Source organism: Cylas formicarius, unplaced genomic scaffold (genome assembly GCF_029955315.1).
Source record: "Cylas formicarius isolate icCylForm1 unplaced genomic scaffold, icCylForm1.1 PGA_scaffold_4__25_contigs__length_36172078, whole genome shotgun sequence".
Taxonomy (NCBI): Eukaryota; Metazoa; Arthropoda; class Insecta; order Coleoptera; family Brentidae; genus Cylas; species Cylas formicarius.
In genome coordinates, this window is record NW_026844334.1 from 1,665,630 (window position 1) to 1,685,179 (window position 19,550).

The following is a 19,550-nucleotide window of genomic DNA, read 5'->3' on the forward strand; positions in this document are numbered from 1 at the left end:
CGGCATCGTTACGCATATCGATCGGATTAATCACCCCGTCGATCATGATTCCGACGCCAACCCGATGGATTTACGATATTTGTTCGATCAGCGAGGCTTCGCTTTTTATCCCGTATTTGCGGCCATCAGAAACGTGACGTCACCGATCCGCGGAGCGAAAGAAACGAAACATTGAAAGGCGGATTTTATTTGACAACTTTGACCTGCCGCTTGAAATGCAATATGAAACGGAATTCCTTCTTGAGCTCCTCGCCGAATGTGGTATTTGACGTTTTGCACCTCCTGTACACGAAAACGGCCGACTCGATCAAGGAACCGGCCAGGGCGACCATAGAACCAACGAACAGCACGAGAAACACGCCGCCTACGTTTTTCAAATCGAGCGCCGTCGCTTCGGCTTCTTCTTTTTTCGTCTGAAACGCGGGATATAACAGGGACGTCGTAGAAGCGTCACAGCGCACTCACCCCGCAAGTCGAGCCGCCCCTTTTCTCTTTCCACCATTTAATTTTGAGTTGGGTCAGTCGGCCGCTCTCTTGTAGCTTGAGGATGGCCGTGCTGAGGTCGTTACGGTACGGCGAAACTGTAACCACGCGTTCTCAGAACTACGTAGTGATGTCAGCGCCTTGTTTGTGCCGGCCGGTGAAGTTGAGGTTAGGTTTTTGTTTATAATACGTACCAAGTTTATCCTTACTACTTTTAACAATCCCAATGAAAAAACTCCACAAACTATCACAAACTATGGAGAACAACCTTAATTGCTTTACATCGTTGGCGCAAATAAAACACATGCATAGAAAAGAAGAAATATTCGTAAGAGAAGGTACGTGCGGCATTTAAAAGTGTTTGTTTTTTGTAGTTGTTGGTTGCGGTTCGCCGTAAGTCTGAGAACGAGGCTTTAGATGGAGAAGGCGTTAAAGGTTGGTTGAAATATAGTCGTCCAGGCCACGGCATAGTGGCGATGAATTATAAACACCGCAGAAGTAATAAAAATGGTTATTCTACTTAAAATGACTGGATGTTTAACGTCTGGAATTAAAGCCAAGGTCTAAAAAACTGGGAGGTTGATCTCGATTAGAATCCAAACATTAAGGTGTTCCTTTTTACATGTGCTGAAAAAAAGGTTACATTAAACTTAAAGACGGCAGCTTTGTGATTATTGGAAATTGTACTTCTATAAATATGGACCCCTAATTTGTAAACAATATTCTAAGAACGGTTTCTATTGCCGTCTTGTTTGTTTTCTGTGGTCTGCGGCTGTTGAACTTTTGACAAAAATATATAAATTAGGAACCACGAATGGGAAGCCATACCCACGGGCTCTGGAAAGGTAGAACCTTGGTGTATCATCAATTTATAATTCTTTGCGTAGGTATGCATAGTAGTTTTGGTTAGTTGGTTACTTTAGAATTTCCAATAGGAATAACTATGGTATTAAGAATTTGGCTCTGTTTAAAGGTTATTATTAACACCCTTTTTTGATATGAGTGTGTAGACATTAAAATGTTCTTTACAGGGTATGCTAATAAATATTTTTCTTCAGTCACAACATTCCCGTTCTCCTTTCACTTTTTTTTGTATAATCAGTTGTTTCTAAGCGTTCTACTTTGTATTAATCGCACTTACGCTTAGTATCCGTTGTTGAAGTTAGAGAAACACAGACTAACCAAACCCAACCTAAGATTACGGTCAAACATTCAGCGCCTGCGGTTGCCTACATTTTTTCATCGCGATGCCGTAGCCCTTATCATCTAACAGTCCGCCGACCTGGGCCAAACTGCAGTGTCGCTGCGTCACGTATTCTATGGTAGTCGACTCCATCAAGTAGGCGTAGTTTTCCTGTTCGACTCGCCTCACGCCTTCGTCGTTGTCCGACACCTGAACCTCGGGGTGTTTACTCATAAACTCCCAAACCCTTTTGTAGGTGCTGAGGTTCGAGTCCTAGAGGGAGCCCCAAGTGACTTAAGGGTCGCGAGGATCGACATTCCTTACGCACCCTGAAGAAGTACTCGGTGGAACCTTTCTTTTTCGCTCCGTACTTGATCTCGTCTTGACGCGCGAGTTCGTCGATGTTTTTGAAAGGCGTTACCAGCGTTTCCACCGTCAGGAACGCCGCTAGGTTCGCCGTGTACGACGAGACCATTATCAGGACGAAAAACCACCAGAATCCGGACGCCGTCCTAGTCGATACGCTTCTAGAATGCGAGGTTAAAGTTTACTGAGTTTTTTTTTAAGAAACTTCCACAGTCTACTGTGATACTCCTGCGTCGGAAAAATTGTAAACTGTCACACCTATGTCCATCTGAGAATCGACACTCGACTCGAAGTTTCCATTGATATAATTGTTCAAACCGGGATCGTTCTTGCCAACATGCAGCACAGAGCAGGTTTGAGTATTCAGGGGCTATAGCCAAGTTGAACACCACTTGGAAATAGCATTCAAGTCTCTCTGTAATACGTCGCATGTGTTGAAGGATTTTCAATTAATTTAGCATAAGCGCTCACACGAGAATCAATGCTGGAGAGCAAATACACTAAGAATAGCACTGGTTCCAGCACCGATCCCTGGGGAACACCACTAGGCACGTTTTGTGGCAGTGAAAAAGTGTAACCAATTCGAACTCTGAACGACCGCTGGCTTAAAAACGCCGCTACCCACTCTAGCAGTTTACCCCCACTCCGGCCTTTTCGAGTTTGAATAACAAGCGTCGATGTGGCACTTTTTTGTATTAGTTTAGTGACCAAGTAACAGATGGCGCTTCCCATGAAGTGACGTTGTCCCCCAACGACGTCACATCCGACAAGAAAACATAAAAACACGATTCCGAGCACGCTAGAAATGAGTAGTAATGTTTTAGTTGTTGTACACTATAATTAATAAATAATATTTTAATAATATGTGTACTTTACTACCAAGTACGCCCAATTCGAGTAGCTTTTCGCGGTAATCCCTTAATGATTTTTGTCAAAGTAAATTTCCCAAAATAGATATTCATTGAAATATTAAATTCGCTGTCAATAATAATAATAATGAGAGTTTAATTTATTATAGATAAGATATGGAGGAATAGGTAATTTATGGTCCTGCGAGTGGAATTTCGACATTACATTGGTTCATACGATAATTCGTTATTAATAATGAAGGAAATCAGATTATGCTTTATATACGGGGGCCGCTCACTACGTAATATCATTTTTGGATTATATTGCATTAAAATAGAAACTTGAATTGTTGTGCATCCAAACCAAAAACAACATGCAGGGTCTGGTTTTTAAAAAAAGCAAAATGTTTCAGTTACAAAATAATGGAGATATGCAAGTTCTAAAATTAGAAAAGTGCCATAATTTTTTTTAGCACATTGCAAAAACTTCATATTATCTTAACTTTTGAGATACAGAGTGTCTATTTTGAGGTAACTCAATCCCATTTGACCAGCATATTGGTTTAATCTTTTTCTAGCTTCTTTTTCATTTAATCCAAGGTAGGAACAACTTCGCTTTGATAAAAACAATATGTTTTCTTTCTTATTAGGTACTGATCACTATTATCCATACAGTGAATTTGAAAATCACTACGTTTATTCCTTATCTTCAATTCTCCACTATTTTGAAATTACACAGGTTTCTTTTAAAGCGTCTTGTTGAATAAGTCATCTACCGATTAAAGTTATATTATTCGATTATTCAACACTGCCACAAATGGTCAACACTCAAGAAATATGTCGGAAAGAAGGAAATGTAAAGTCTGTCCATAGATATATGAAAGTGACTAACTGATACCAAGTAAGGAAAGACCCGAGCAAGCTGTCAGAATGAGATATGGTCGAACAGGTCCGCACTTTGCTTAGAATTTAATTATTTGGGGTTTTGTTAGGAAAGATACTGAACAATATTTATTTATTTATGTATGTATTTATGTTTAATTCTAAAATAAAATTACAAATTATTTTTATGACCTACTTAAATTACTTAAAATTATTCACATAATATATCAGTATCACTATCGCTATCATCGCCTGTTCTAATTATTATTTGTTCTATATTATTTGCAATATGGATATACGATTGTTCTGCTTTTTCTATATATTTAACTGATTTTGCCCAACTTTGTGGAGGGATGTTAAAAACTTCGGTTTGAAGACATTGGAGTTAACACGGGGAAAAACATTGTTACGAGAAATGGCAGATTTCAGTTGGTGCCAAACATGTTCAATGGGATTAAATATATAGTGGAAGGTGGAAGCCAGGAAACTGTATGCCCTACATTTTTTGCATATATATCACAGACGTATTCCTTTTGTAGGTTCAAGCTTTGTAGAACCTCAATTAATTGGTTTTTTGTATAATATTCGTGAAAATATTATACATGTAGTTTTGGATTGTTCCTTTTGTGTCACATGAGGAAGGGGTTTTAGTCAACTGTCTACTGTGATAACTTGCATTGTCCATTACAATTACGCTATTAGGAGGAATGTTTCGAACTAGTTTGTTTTTAAACCAATTTTCAAATAAATCAGCGGTGGTGTCTTCATGGTAATCCATAGAAGAATCTTTAATATTTTTCACAGACAGAGAAAGTCCATTTGGAATCCAACCATCTTTAGAGCCAGCATGCACACCTCTTTTTGATGGCGCGTTTGTTTTACACTTACCAGTTGAGACAACCCAACCCTTTTCCGGGGTATCATAAGTGTCAAACCAGGTCTCATCCAAGTAAATAATTGGCCTTTGTTGTTCTCTGTAAATCCTATTTTTTTCTAGATATTCCAGTCGCCATTTCCGAATTCTAAAAGATTCCATTAAAACTTGCCTTTTGTCAATTTTTTAAAATCTAAAACACATGTGTTGAATACACTTCCAAAAGGTAGTTCTGCCACATTTAACACCGGTTTCATCTTTTTCAAGTCTCCTAATTGAGATATCTTATGTAGGCACGCTTTGTTCCTCGTATATCTTGATCACTTTCATCTACACTCGAGAAAATGTCAGCATCGCTTCTTTTTTTCCTCGCTGAAATGGGATTATTCACAATTTTCCATACAGTTCATATTGGAATTTTCGTCAATGTGGCCGTTTCTTCTAAAGATGCTTGCTTGGTGGCACCACGTTCAATGAGAGTCATATAAGCATTGTTTATAACTTCCTTAGTCTCAATATATTGGGTAGTATACCAAACCAAAGAATATTAAACACAGGTAGGTATTAAATTATTTTCTATTACGAACCACAATTTTACCTGAATTTAAATTCCGAAACTTTAGGTAATAATCTTGTTACATTGTATGTTAATGACCACCCTTGGATAATCCCATTCAAAAGCAATTGGTCACTTTCTTATATCTATGAACAGACTATACCTGGCATACTCCTGCCTTGTTTCTCAATTAAGAATAAATTTGTTGTTAATGGCTTCACCCAAAAACAACAGGTAATAACATCGTTAAAGTTTTATTAGGCTATACACTATCCTAAACTTGAACTGAAGTGACTTTTACTTGATGAAAATTAACTTTCAGTTCTTATTTATTGTGTTAAAAAATAAATAAGAACTGAAAGTTCAGATTTTCACGAAATTATATGTTTTCACATGACAATTGTTTCGACAACACCGTGTCTTTATCAAAATTTCAGACATTTGATAAAGACACGGTGTTGTCGAAAAAATTGACATGTCAAAATATATAATTTCGTGAAAATCTGAACTTTTAGTTCTTATTTATTTTGATTAAGTTCTTTGTTGTAATTTTCTGTTGAGAGTGGCGTATTACGAATTCTGTGTATAAAAGATTGAAATGAAGCCATTTTGTGTGTATAAGGGTGATCTGAGCTGTTAGGTATGACTGTGTCCGTGTGTGAAGGTTGATGATAAATGGAAAAATCTAATTTGTTTTGCGTTTTCGTAATACTTAATTCTAAAAAATTAATAGAGTTATCCTGTTCAATCTCAATAGTGAATTTTATACGTAATACAATAATCGTCTTACATTGGCGCTAGTTCCGATCCCTGTTGCATGAGGGCGCCAATGGTGAACCACAACGAGTTCCTGATGCTGAACTGGTTGATCAGATACTCCGGCTCTTCGACGCAGGGAAACGGGTTGGTCCACTCGCTGGGCGACAGCCTGCCCATGATGAAAATGGCGAAGGAGACCAGCAGATATGCCACGCCCAGCATTACCCACACCGACGTGGAAAACGGCGACGTAAACATGAAAAGGCTGGGCGGCACAGGCTCGGGTTTCCTGTACAGTACGCTGATACCTAGAAGTACCCTTTTTAGTAGAAAAGGACTTATAGGTTATGTAGTCTCACCCAGGTTCATAAAGGGCATGGTGAAATCCACCGCATTTTCCCTCTCCGACGTTATCGTCAAGTCGGCTATGGCCAGGTCCGCGTTCTACTGACAGAATGCGACATGTAACGGATGATCATTTAAATAATTTTATTTGTTAAAGCAAATGAGAGGGCTAAATTAGTTCAACCAAATCCATTTCATTGAATCTAGTTAAAAAATCAACCAATATGTAGCCTAGCCAGAAAGAAGAGAACACTGGAAAAGGATGAAGATCGTGATTTAAGGACTTTACTAAAAACTGAAGAAAATCCCAATATTGATAAAAAAATATATATTCTAAGGAAAGATTCATACCACCCTCAAAAAAACAGGATACAAGGCAGATATCGAGAGAAAAGTTTTTGATGTCTATGCGGGCCATATCGCAATATAAAAGAACGTGAGATCTGAATCATAGTCGTTCAGTTCTAACCAATTTTCAATAATAAGGGGACCCATTTTTCAGTTTTTTTGAATTTGCGGCGCACCCTGTATATTTTTGAAAAATTGTCAAGAATAAAATTTTATAGAGCCGTATCTTCTCCTTCTGCTGGATCCATAGTTTTTTTGGTCTCGTAAACAATTTTTGAAAAATGATGTTTTTTTGTAGACCTTTGCGGTTGCGATTTTTCATTTTTTTAGAATACTTCCCGACCCCTCAGTCCCCCTTTTTCAATAGATTTAGTCACGGGGAAAAGTTGCGTATATGTGCTAAATATGAAGTCGATTGCTTCAAATTTCGGACACTAATCGTGTTTCACAGCAAGGTCCAAAAAACAATCCAAAATCTGGAAAAAAAGATGGATACCGGCGTCGAATCAGGTCCATTTCTTATAAGCTTATGTGCCTCGTGGAGGGCTAAAAAGGAGGCAAATTTCAATTTTGTAGCTCCAACTGTTCGAAAGCTGTTCAGGAAAAACCAAAAGTCGAGAACGGAGAACAGAGAACGGACAAACAGACAAAAAAAATTTTTTTTGGCGGTGGTCATTTCTGTAGCAACGGCGATCCCATAGGACCTACCGTTACCGAGATATAAAATTTTCATAGCGCAAATATTTTCGAAAAATTCGATTTCATCGGTTTTCCAAAGTAACAAGAATAACATTGAAAATCAAATTTTAAAGTTAGCAGTTTCAACTTGAAATATTTTTTAAAGAATTTAATTGAATGTGGTTTTACTGAATCGGGTGTACTATTAAAACTTACAACAGCGTCATAAGAAAATGATCTGCGGAACAAAGATAAGCGATATCGTGGCAGTGAGAGTCTGTAGGGGCGCCTTAAAGCATCCGATTACGAAACTACAATTTAACTCGTAAGTAGGACGGATTGGATGTGCTTATAATTTGGAAAACCGTAGACGCCAAAAAGTACTTGGAAGTTGTGTCAATTTTTAGTCAGTTAAGTTCCTGGATTTTGTGGGAAATCCTTCCAAATTTCCTCAAGCCGAAATCAAATAAATAACAGCTGTTTTGAACATTTGGGATACTTGTCCAATGTTAGGTTTGGGAGAAAAGAACATTACACTGCATTGTTTAGCAATAAGTTGAAGATTATGCCCGGAAGAATATAGAAATGAGTAATGGAAATCCAAATTGGTATAAATTGAAGCAACATCAAATAATTTAGGATCGAAGGAGTATAATAACCGAGTGTCATTAGCAAATCAATACAAATTCAAATATTCGAAGCATGTATAAATCTCACAAACACAAATTAAGAATAATATAGGTCCAAGGATAGAACCTTGCGGTACACCTGGCTAAGTAGTTTTCAAAAAATCGAGTCGAAACATCATCGAAGCCGTAGTAACTCAATTTGGCGCACATAAGCTTATGGTCAAGCCGATCAAAGGCTTTAGTCAGTCCAAAAGTCACCGTCTGGTGTGCAATCTCGGAGTTCGGCGTGTGGGGTCCTTACTTTTTCGAAGAAGATGTAATAACGGTAACAGTCAACGGAGGTCGATATTTTGATATGCTTAACAATTTCCTGCTTCCAAAAGTGAACGAGTTGAACCATGATCAAAGAGAACATCTTTGGTTCCACCACGATGGTGCTACATCGCACACAACGCGTCGTTCACTAAATCTTCTTCAAGAAATGTTCCTAAACAAAGTGGTGTCTTTACGGGGTGAAGCGAGAGTTTTCACACATCGTCCGCGGACTTTGGAAGAATTAAAGGCAACCATAAGACAAGAAATTGCCTCAATTCCCCAAGAAACGATCCATCGGGTAATGATGCGCTTCCGCGAGAACCTACAAGAGTGCATCGACAATAATTGCCGTCATTTAAAAGACATGATTTTTAACAAATAACGTTCCAAATGGCATAAAATGTACATCCCAAATAGTACCTATGATTTTGCCGCACCCTGTAGTTTTTTATTACAAATCCCTTAAAAAAAAAGTCGTTTTACCGAAAACAATTTTTGTATTCAAAAATAAGCTACTCTTAAATCGACTATCCTGTAACTGGAGTCCCGTTTTACTCTTACCCCGTCGATGATCTCCCTGATCATTCCGTTCCACTCGTACGTGATCCTGTTCAGGTCGCCGTTAGCACCGTCCGCTTGTATGATGAACGTGTAATTAAAGCCCAACATGGCAGACAGTTCTTGGATGACGTCGACGCAGAAACCTTCGAACCTGTCGTTGCCCGTCAGCTGCGCGGTAGTCTCCTTGAGCATCGCGTAAGGCGCAGTCTGAAACACTGCCCTTTTGACGAAGCGACGCGTAGCTAAAGTAACATTTTACCAGGGTCGTTATCACGGTGAAGGTCCGGTTGAAAGGATTCGCTATGGCAGGTTCTTGGTGCACGCGGACTCGAGATCTGTCCACTTTCAGTTCACCTACCGAGCTGTTCCACTGTCCGACAACGGACAACCCCGCCGGGGTCAGCTCCACCACCTCCAGCACGAAATTCCTCCTGAATCCTTCGTTGTCGAATTGGATCTGGCCCGTGATGCCTTGGAACTTTTTCTGAAACCACTCACCATCACCACCACCATCACGATTCTAAGATATTTTCACCTATTTTTTTTGCAACATCGGTTGTTGATGAACTACTAGATAACGTTTTATGAAAAATTAGATAAACATGTATTCCGGTCAATAATTACCACCTCTTTATTCTGCAAAATCTTTCCAACCCAATGTCGACTGCAGACCTTGAAAATTTCCATTTGCAAAAAAAGGAATAAAAATATGTACCCTTCATTTTATCATAAAGCTTTCAACCCCCTTGGTTGACACACTAGATTATACAATTTGAATTTAGTGGTGACTTAACTGATACTGTTAAGTTCTGAAGAAGCCAACAGGACGACCGGCGACAAGTTTGCACGTTCGACTCAACAAGAACCGACGCACTGTGAGCCAGGGAGAGCTCAAACCATTCGTACAATGAATGTGTTTTTTGCTGGAGAAAGTACCATACTTAATTAGGAACTGAATGAATAGTGTTGCAGTAAGAGTAGACTGTTTCGTATGGGGCCCGGGTTGAAGGTTCATATAAAAGTTTCCGCGATTTATTACTTCCCTCTGCAAGGAGAGTGCTAGGCCATCCTAATGCCAAATATGCCAAGCAAACCCTAGATTTAAGATTTAGGGAGTGGGGATCACTCACTGGAGTGATATTCTACACGCCATTGTTCCTTTCTATTCACTACAAATGCCAGGTGCCCCAGGGCATATTGCAGGCCCAATTGGGACCTGTAAAAAAAGAGCTCTTACCGCTTTTATGGTGTTCACAATGGTGTAGCCGAAACGCCAGTACTTGGTACCGTCGCAAGACAATGATTGCGTACTCAGCAGTTCGCTTTGAGTGTCGCCGAACTCTCCGATGGTCTCGTAAAACAGACGTACTCCGTCCAAGAGCAGGGCCGTTGAAAGTTTCATTTTCCACAGGCTCTCAGCTGGTAAGCCTAGTGCGTCCAACATGGCGTCTTCGTATTTGGTCGCCTTCGGATGCGACGGGTCAAACAGCCAAATCTAGGGAGCATAGATCGGTTTGTGCGTTATGATAATCAAGGTCACCTCATGATTGTTCATGCTAATAAAGCCCGAAGGAGATGTAGATTCTGCCACAGTCACACAATTTACGTTTGTAACAAGTGTAACATGCATTTACATACTTCATGCTTAAAACCATAAAAATTATGCGTTTTTTTGTATCAAATCAGGTTCTATCCACTTTTAGTTTACTAACCAAAACATTATTTAATGTTTTTTCCCAGTGGTTCGTTTACGCACCAGTATTTTTTTGTATGTTTCGAGTTTTTATTATTATTTAAATAAATAATTTCAGAGCAAAAAAGTATTTTTTAATATTTTTCATGCTTGGGATAATATGGGTCAAGAATAAAGAAAAAATACTCTTGAATGTAAGGAAGGGCAACAGTGACAGGTTGACAGTGGAAGGTTGTATTTCATTGAATTGATGCTGAATGGTTTGAGTAAGGTTTCTTCCGTTTATAAGTCAATAGAACGTTGATAACCTCTACCTATGATGCGCAATAGTTGGACTTACCCCAGTAAGATTGACGCCGCTGTACTGGAAATCAGTCAGGTCCAAAACACCTACGTCCAAGCTGGTGACGATGTACCGATACCTATCCGTCATCAAACCGACCTGCTGGGCTTGCTTCAACACCTTCCCCAACGTCTCCACCGAGCAGTCCAAGAGCAAGTTTGTCTCCTCGCTACTCTTGATAGCGTTGAGCACACCTCTATAGCTCTGCGACTCGTCAAGCTCCAACTGCCTCAGGATGATGTTGACGCCGTGGTAGATGTTCAAATCGAGTAGCGGCGCTGTGCGCAGCAAACTGTCGTCGTCTTCGAACAGCACGACCATCCGCTCCCATCCGAAACGTTGCACCAACTGAACCAGAAATCTCGCAATCACCCCCGGGTGAGGATGGAGGTTCACCACGCACTTGTTTCGCTCGATTTTGTCGTCCCAGTGCGTCTCCAGGTGGGGGATCTCTTTGTGGTCGCATATGGCTTGGATGTAAGGGGAGGAATGCTGCGAGCTGGGCCCGAATATCCCGATTACGCCGTTTTCCAGAAGTCTGCAGGCACCAAGTCGGGCGACGAATGTGTCGGAGTAGGAAACTCCGAATGTGTCGGCGACCAAGTCGAATGATGAGTTAGGGTTGGTGTTGAGTTCGTCGGTGATCACTTGGAAGGCGGCTTCTTGGGTCCGATCGTGGAAGAGGCCGCCTGCGGCCCTCGTGTTAGAGATCGCGTGGAACTTATGTATCGGCATCTTACCTATACGGTATTCACCACGTTGATAGGCTAATGACAGCGGTAAACAGTAGAATAACAACGGGAGCAGCATTTTAAAAGAGTGCGTCGTCGAGCGTGGCTTTGTAAAATCATCTGGCGGGTATATTTTTAGACTTAGACGCGGGGAGCATACGAAATTAGCGACGATAAAATTAAAGCCTCGCGATCATGAAATTCTCACGCTGATGGGATATTTTCCAAGGCAAATACATATTTTTAAACTTTAATATCAATAAAAAAAATATTTATTTTAGAAAAGTAAAATTTTATTAACAGCAAGAAACATATCTCACATTATCTTAATAAAACACATAAAAGTGAAAACTAACCCAATATGGTACAAGTAAGTCTAAAGAATCTTTACCAATTGTTCCTGAACCTTCATTATGGCTATGGCTATGGCTAATTACACCCGAATTGAAATTGAATTGAATTTATAATGTTATAATGAGTATTGTAATATAACTGAAAGACTCATTACAAATAATCATTTATGGCTCTCTCAGAAAACTTCTGCTTGTATCCACTGTGCCCTGAACTACCCCCATTTTCCTATTAACATTGAGTCTCCTTGGAGTGGAAGACTGCAGTTCCACTTCTGCAGATGTCTCTGACACTTTTTCATCCGGATAGCACTTTTTCTTTGTCTCCAGGACTTTGTGATAGGAAAGAAAGACATTTGAGGGCATTTTTGAATTAACAAAATCTATAATTAATGTATATTGACGCCTGGTCAACTTAGATTCAACAAAAAGCGCGAGTATTTCGTCTGCATTGATCTGCGAACTGGAGGTTTTGGACTGATCTTGTTTTAAGTATTTAATTGCAGAACTATCAACTTTAGATAACTCGATTATATATATATATATATATATATATATATATATATATATATATATATATATATATATATATATATATATATATATGATGACACTATATTCCGGGATATCATCCGTTCGCTCGTTGAACTCTGACTGGAATCCTGCAGACGTTTCGCCAAAATCTCACTTGGCATCTTCAATGCTCGCGCTCCGAAAACACTTCGAACTAAAAAGGGGCAATGGTTTGAAAAAAAAAAGGAAATATGTATTAATTACATTAATAATTCTCAATATTAAAGATACGCGGGATTTATAATTATCAGAAGAAAAAAAAATTGGTTAATTTTTGAGGTGGACACTATATTACATATATTTATGCAAAAAATGGTATTTCCTTTTCGAAAAATCATAAAATAAACCTTGGGACAATGAGTAGAGATAGTAGAGTCATGTCATAATTAAAAACGTACATAAATCGAACTCCTAAATGATTTTTCGCACTTCCGGAAGCCTCGCAGAGAAAATAAGCGACACGTGGTGGAGATAAAGCATCGCCCCTTTGTGAAAACGTCGCGACACCGTTGGTCGGCGTCGGCAACCCGCCTCCGGTCGCGCCCCGCCCACTTCGTGCTCCGGATTTATCCGGATCTCAGCGAAAATGGCAATTCAATATTTCCGGGCCAGTGTGACGGAAGTGTCTAATCGCTCGGTGGTATCCCACGCGAACATACCATTCGCGGTGGCGGCCACCCATACCGTGGTAACACCCCCAAGCCCATGGAACCGCCATGTCCTCGCCCAAAGAGTTCTTCAGGAAGATTTACGGAGACCTGGAGGAAGAGGCGAGAGGAGCGAAGTCCCTCGGGACTCTGGCGGTACCCGTACCGGTACTGGCTTCGCAATGGTCGTCGTTTTTACGGGAACCCCGCCATGCGACTCCGATCGGCAAGCAGTTCTCCATATCTCGTAAGTTTTTGCAGTCTTTTGAGTCCTTTAAAATTTGTCGAGTTCTCAAATCGAATGTCAATAATTGAGGAGGAGATTTTTGAGTCATATGAACATATGCCCCAAACCTCTTAACTTTTGAGATACAGAGTGGTAAATTTTTCAAAAATAAAATATATTTTTTTAACATCTACAATACCACTTTAGATATTTTAATGTAATTTGGCACACACGCACTATGTATCAACAGGTATTATTTAGTATACCAAATTTTTTTCTAAATACACCAGTGGCGTGCGTATGGAATTTCACATTGATTTCTCCTAAAAGAAAATTTACTGTAACGATCTCCAATCAGTCCTAAACAATATTGATGTTTATATTGTTTGTATCCTCTGTGCTCTTAAAAAAATAAAAACCTCTGAATGTAAATGTAATTTAATTCAAGGAAATCAGTGGCGTCTATGGACAAACAATATGTTGGTTTGTTGGCTGGCCACTGCATTGGTTAAATCAATTAAACAAATTAGAAGACTGTTCTTTTCACTTTCACTTTTATTAAAAAAAAAACAGCACCCACTATTAAAATTTTTAACAAAATTTTCTGTTAATAAATTAATAACTTCTTGGAAGTATACCTCAAGTGTTTCTAATTAAATCCCAGGAAGCTTTTATACGATCTTTTAACTTTTCTACAGTATTAACTGGGATGCCCATAAAAAAAAGTTAAAACTATTTAAATCTGGGGTCCTGTGATTTAAATGTTCTCTTACTGCAACACCAAAGTGAACCACATTCCGTTCCTAATTAAATATGGTACTTCTTACAGCAATATTGGCAAATCCTCTTCTAAAAACTAGCGACAATTATGGCCGTTTCGCGTTTCTGCCAGGAAAAACGGTCCAATAAAGTAATTTCCAACAATTCCAGTCTAAACGTTTACCGAAAACTGTTAAATGGTTATTGTGAAAATTTCTGAATGCATTCAAAAACCATTGACAAAAAGTAATACGCAAGGGAAAAATATGGGTACAGTAGAAAATCGTGCAAAAATTTAAAATTTGTCTAGTACTATGTTCAGGATTTTCACCAATAGAATGTAAAACTGCTTCTTCAATTTCTGGAGTTCTTGCAGTTCGATGGACTTCTTTCAAATAATTATTTGTCCTCAAAGTACCTGTTTCGTCTATCTGGTGTGACTCTATTAAGAAAGCGCTCTTGATATAATTGCCTAGCTAGACATCAGTCAAATCATACATAAAATACATATCTACCAACTCCTTAAAAGTAAACTCGACCATTCTTTTTGAGAATAACAATGCTCCGATATTTTCAAGACCAAATTAATAAGACCCTCGGAACTGAATTTAAAAACTGATGTCAAACAACTGTCAAACAACCGACTTGATGAGAGAATTAATGATTCTTACAGGCACAGCCTACTACATAAATACATAAATACACCTCAGAATTTGCACAGGCTACTGTAATCCTTTTTACAAAACTTCTGGACTCCTCTTGCGCCGGTTTATGTTGAGTCGAACTTGATAACGTTTCTGACTTCCTCAGAGCTTGAATGAAACTTGCTCGCATTTTATTCGGTAAAGTCTGTTCATAGATATAAGAAAGTGACTAACTGATACGAATTAAGGAAAGACCCCGGCAAGCTGTAAGAATGAAATATGGCCGAAGAGGTCCGTACTTTTTTTTATTTATGTTTAAATCTAAAATAAAATTACAAACTATTTTTATTGCCTACTTAAATTACTTAAAATTATTCACATAATATATCAGCATTACTGTACATATCATCGCCCGTTCTATATTATTTGCAATATGGATATACGATTGTTCTGCTTTTTCTATATTTTTAACAGAATTTGCCCAACATTGTGGAGGGATGTCAAAAACTTCGGTTTCTATAAGTTTGAGGACATTAACACGGCGAAAGACATTATTACGACGAATGGCAGATTTCAGTTGGTGCCAAACATGTTCCTTAAAACTGTGTGCCCTAGATTTTTTGCATAATTATCACAGACGTATTCCTTTTGTAGATTCAAGCTTTGTAGAACCCCAAATAATTGCTTTTTGTACAATCTTCATGTTATTATACATGCAGTTTTGGTCAAATGGGAAAGGGTTTTAGTCAACTGTTTACTGTGATAACTTGCATTGCCCATTACAATGACGCTATTAGGAGGAATGTTTGGAACTAGTTTGTTTTTAAACCAACTTTTAAATAAATTAGCGGTGGTGTCTTCATGGTAATCCAGAGAAGAATCTTTAATATTTTTCGCAGACAGAGAATGTGCATTTGGAATCCAGCCATCTTTAGAGCCATGCAAAATAGTTATATTTTTACCTCTTTTTGATGGCGCATTTGTCTTACACTTACCAGTTGAGTCAACCCAACCCTTTTCCTTGGTATCATAAGTGTCGAACCAGGTTTCATCCAAGTAAATAATTGGTTGAACTCTTTAAAAATAAAGAAAAAGTACAAAATGTTGAAAGGATTCTTATGAGAACATAAAAATGTTGCAGATTACTTACATAAAAGTAAATCAGTTGTCTGGTTAATACGTAACAGAGGTTTTCCATGTTCGATGTGTTCTACAATAATCTTGAGCTGCTAACATGTCAAATTTCTTGCAATTTAGTAGTAGAAAAAATCCAGGAAAAAGTTACTCTTACTTTTGAACCTTTTGAAATGGTTGAACTGTTTAAAAATTAAAAAAAAGTACAAAGATTTGAAAGGATTCTTATGAGAACATAAAAATGTTGCAGATTACTTACATAAAAGTAAATCAGTTGTCTGATTAATACGTAACAGAGGTTTTCCATGTTCGATGTGTTCTACAATAATCTTGAGCTGCTAACATGTCAAATTTCTTGCAATTTAGTAGTAGAAAAAATCCAGAAAAAAGTTACTCTTACTTTTGAACCTTTTCAAATGGTTGAACGGTTTAAAAATTAAAAAAAGTACAAAGATTTGAAAGGATTCTTATGAGAACATAAAAATGTTGCAGATTACTTACATAAAAGTAAATCAGTTGTCTGGTTAATACGTAACAGAGGTTTTCCATGTTCGATGTGTTCTACAATAATCTTGAGCTGCTAACATGTCAAATTTCTTGCAATTTAGTAGTAGAAAAAATCCAGGAAAAAGTTACTCTTACTTTTGAACCTTTTGAAATGGTTGAACTGTTTAAAAATTAAAAAAAAGTACAAAGATTTGAAAGGATTCTTATGAGAACATAAAAATGTTGCAGATTACTTACATAAAAGTAAATCAGTTGTCTGATTAATACGTAACAGAGGTTTTCCATGTTCGATGTGTTCTACAATAATCTTGAGCTGCTAACATGTCAAATTTCTTGCAATTTAGTAGTAGAAAAAATCCAGAAAAAAGTTACTCTTACTTTTGAACCTTTTCAAATGGTTGAACGGTTTAAAAATTAAAAAAAGTACAAAGATTTGAAAGGATTCTTATGAGAACATAAAAATGTTGCAGATTACTTACATAAAAGTAAATCAGTTGTCTGGTTAATACGTAACAGAGGTTTTCCATGTTCGATGTGTTCTACAATAATCTTGAGCTGCTAACATGTCAAATTTCTTGCAATTTAGTAGTAGAAAAAATCCAGAAAAAAGTTACTCTTACTTTTGAACCTTTTGAAATGGTTGAACTGTTTAAAAATTAAAAAAAAGTACAAAGATTTGAAAGGATTCTTATGAGAACATAAAAATGTTGCAGATTACTTACATAAAAGTAAATCAGTTGTCTGGTTAATACGTAACAGAGGTTTTCCATGTTCGATGTGTTCTACAATAATCTTGAGCTGCTAACATGTCAAATTTCTTGCAATTTAGTAGTAGAAAAAATCCAGAAAAAAGTTACTCTTACTTTTGAACCTTTTGAAATGGTTGAACTGTTTAAAAATTAAAAAAAAGTACAAAGATTTGAAAGGATTCTTATGAGAACATAAAAATGTTGCAGATTACTTACATAAAAGTAAATCAGTTGTCTGGTTAATACGTAACAGAGGTTTTCCATGTTCGATGTGTTCTACAATAATCTTGAGCTGCTAACATGTCAAATTTCTTGCAATTTAGTAGTAGAAAAAATCCAGAAAAAAGTTACTCTTACTTTTGAACCTTTTGAAATGGTTGAACTGTTTAAAAATTAAAAAGAAGTACAAAGATTTGAAAGGATTCTTATGAGAACATAAAAATGTCTCAGTTTACTTATATAAAAGTAAAATAGTTGTCTTGTTAATAAGTAACAGAGGTTTTCCCTGTTCGGTGTGTTTTACAATATTACAATAATCTTGTTCTAGAATATTAAAAAAAAAAGCAGATTACTTCTAGGTGACTGCCGATAGAACCCATTGATTTTGAAAAAGCAGAGTTTCTTGTCCGAGCTCGCCGGTAAAAACATGGCAACACCGCGTGTTTCGCGGCATTGCCAAGTTTTTACCGCCGCAACGCGTGTCGCTGCTTCGACGGCAAACAGGTGTTCGGCTCTCACCGACACAATACGAACCTATCCGAGCGCGTAATGTAATCTTATAACCGTAATATTTTAAGTTTTAAATTGTACCGCTTGTCGGCTTATTCCGGCCCGTTTCCGTGTTTCCAGTCGAACGGGGATAATTCGCGGCAGCCATTGTCGTCCCGATCCTGCGATTGTTGCTGACGTTTCCGCGAAAACGATTCGGTTCGAAATCGAATCGGCGGAAAATTCGACGCCAGAATTTATCGCCGTCATGAAAAATTATCATAATGCGCGTTTATATTTTGACGCTCGAGCTTTGTTTACCTCTTCTCTTCTTTCTCTGCTCGTCTTCCTTATCCCTTCTTTCGGTCTATTGGCCAATAAAGCCGGAATCATTCGGCCAAACTTTCCCACAGCTACGGGTGTCAAAGTAATGTATCTCTTTTATTGTTTGGTTTAGAAAAAAAAATGTTAACTACCAAAGTTGTAGACAATATTCATTGCGTTTCGTAAATACAGGGTGTTTAGTAATTGAATGCCGACAATTAAGGGCAGCGATTGTTGAATCCATCTTAAAAAGAAAACTTCAAATGAATATATGTCCTAAACATAGGGGGTGGTGCAGTTTTCAAAAATAATTTTTTTTTTTTTTTATTTATTATTATACATTAAATATATAGTGGAAGGTGGAAGCCAGGAAACTGTATGCCCTACATTTTTTGCATATATATCACAGACGTATTCCTTTTGTAGGTTCAAGTTTTGTAGAACCTCAATTAATTGGTTTTTTGTATAATATTCGTAAAAATATTATACATGTAGTTTTGGATTGTTGCTTTTGTGTCACATGATGAAGGGGATTTAGTCAACTGTCTACTGTGATAACTTGCATTGTCCATTGCATCTCCTGAGATACACTAGACTCGCACATATTTTGCATAATTCGCACACGATTCAACACATGAAATAGGTAGTATACCAAACCAAAGAATATTAAACACAGGTAGGTATAAAATTATTTTCTATTACGGACCACAATTTTACCTGAATTTAAATTCCGAAACTTTAGGTAATAATCTTGTTGCATTGTTTGTTAATGACCACGCTTGGATAATCCCATTCAAAAGCAATTGGTCACTTTCTTGTATCTATAAACAGACCATACCGAATACAATGCAATACAATGCAATACACATAATACTTTCATTGTTTGATCGGACGATCTTCGGTACTGAGCAAAAGCAAATGATGACGCGGAGGTTTTCCCAAATACAGTAGACAGACGGAAAAGGCGCGAATCAAGACCCAGACGGCAACGCACCACATTCACCAACGAGCAGACCCTCCGATTGGAGACGGAGTATCATGCCACGGAGTACATCAGCAGGGAGAGGAGGTGTGCGCTTGCGTTGGATCTAGGACTGACGGAAACTCAGATCAAGGTGTGGTTTCAGAATCGCAGGGCCAAAGACAAGAGGATCGAGAAGGCGAACCATTACAGGTCTTTTATAGCGGTACGATTTGACAGGTAAATGACGTTTCCGTTGCAGGGAGTTGATCGATTCCGTCAAGGCGGACATTTTGACGTGCGCCGCGCGCAAAGCCCACGCCTACTCGATGCTGTACTCTGAGATGTTTGCGAATCGCCGGAAGTGGTGGTAG

At 38.1% G+C, this 19,550-nt stretch overlaps 2 protein-coding genes across 7 annotated transcripts; one reads left to right on the forward strand and one right to left on the reverse strand.

Moving 5' to 3' along the window:
* Window positions 1-59: 59 nt before the first annotated feature.
* On the reverse strand, window positions 60-11,707 carry LOC132701260 (glutamate receptor ionotropic, kainate 2-like). Of its 6 annotated transcripts, none has more exons than XM_060669051.1 (11): window positions 11,604-11,707; window positions 10,861-11,552; window positions 10,065-10,322; window positions 9,087-9,311; window positions 8,828-9,034; window positions 6,311-6,395; window positions 5,983-6,259; window positions 1,995-2,193; window positions 1,717-1,939; window positions 466-581; window positions 60-413 (listed from the first exon to the last, which is right to left on the reverse strand). In XM_060669051.1, exons 1-11 carry the CDS (start codon window positions 11,671-11,673, stop codon window positions 186-188), a joined length of 2,580 nt encoding a protein of 859 aa, XP_060525034.1. In that variant the 5' UTR covers window positions 11,674-11,707; the 3' UTR covers window positions 60-185. The 6 variants fall into 6 exon arrangements, 4 of the variants coding, with proteins under 4 accessions (XP_060525034.1, XP_060525036.1, XP_060525035.1 ...); XM_060669053.1 differs by lacking the exon at window positions 11,604-11,707 and having other exon boundaries at window positions 10,861-11,211; window positions 11,267-11,466; XR_009618749.1 differs by having other exon boundaries at window positions 276-413; window positions 1,766-1,939.
* Window positions 11,708-13,233: 1,526 nt separating this feature from the next.
* Window positions 13,234-19,550, forward strand: LOC132700803 (homeobox protein rough-like). Its single transcript, XM_060668351.1, has 3 exons — window positions 13,234-13,411; window positions 19,164-19,389; window positions 19,439-19,550. The coding sequence occupies exons 1-3, from the start codon at window positions 13,234-13,236 to the stop codon at window positions 19,548-19,550; spliced, it is 516 nt and encodes a 171-aa protein (XP_060524334.1).

What these genes read in the sequence shown, in the direction of transcription:
- LOC132701260 (XM_060669051.1), bottom strand. Translation starts at nt 11,673, where the DNA reads ATGCTGCTCCCGTTGTTATTCTACTGTTTACCGCTGTCATTAGCCTAT. An exon ending in CGGCATCGCGATGAAAAAAT is followed by an intron (nt 582 to 1,716) that starts GTAGGCAACCGC and finishes GCGTGGTTACAG; the next exon opens with TTTCGCCGTACCGTAACGAC. An exon ending in GGGGCGGCTCGACTTGCGGG is followed by an intron (nt 414 to 465) that starts GTGAGTGCGCTG and finishes CCCGCGTTTCAG; the next exon opens with ACGAAAAAAGAAGAAGCCGA.
- LOC132700803 (XM_060668351.1), top strand. Translation starts at nt 13,234, where the DNA reads ATGTCCTCGCCCAAAGAGTTCTTCAGGAAGATTTACGGAGACCTGGAG. An exon ending in CAAGCAGTTCTCCATATCTC is followed by an intron (nt 13,412 to 19,163) that starts GTAAGTTTTTGC and finishes TCCCAAATACAG; the next exon opens with TAGACAGACGGAAAAGGCGC. An exon ending in GAGAAGGCGAACCATTACAG is followed by an intron (nt 19,390 to 19,438) that starts GTCTTTTATAGC and finishes TTTCCGTTGCAG; the next exon opens with GGAGTTGATCGATTCCGTCA.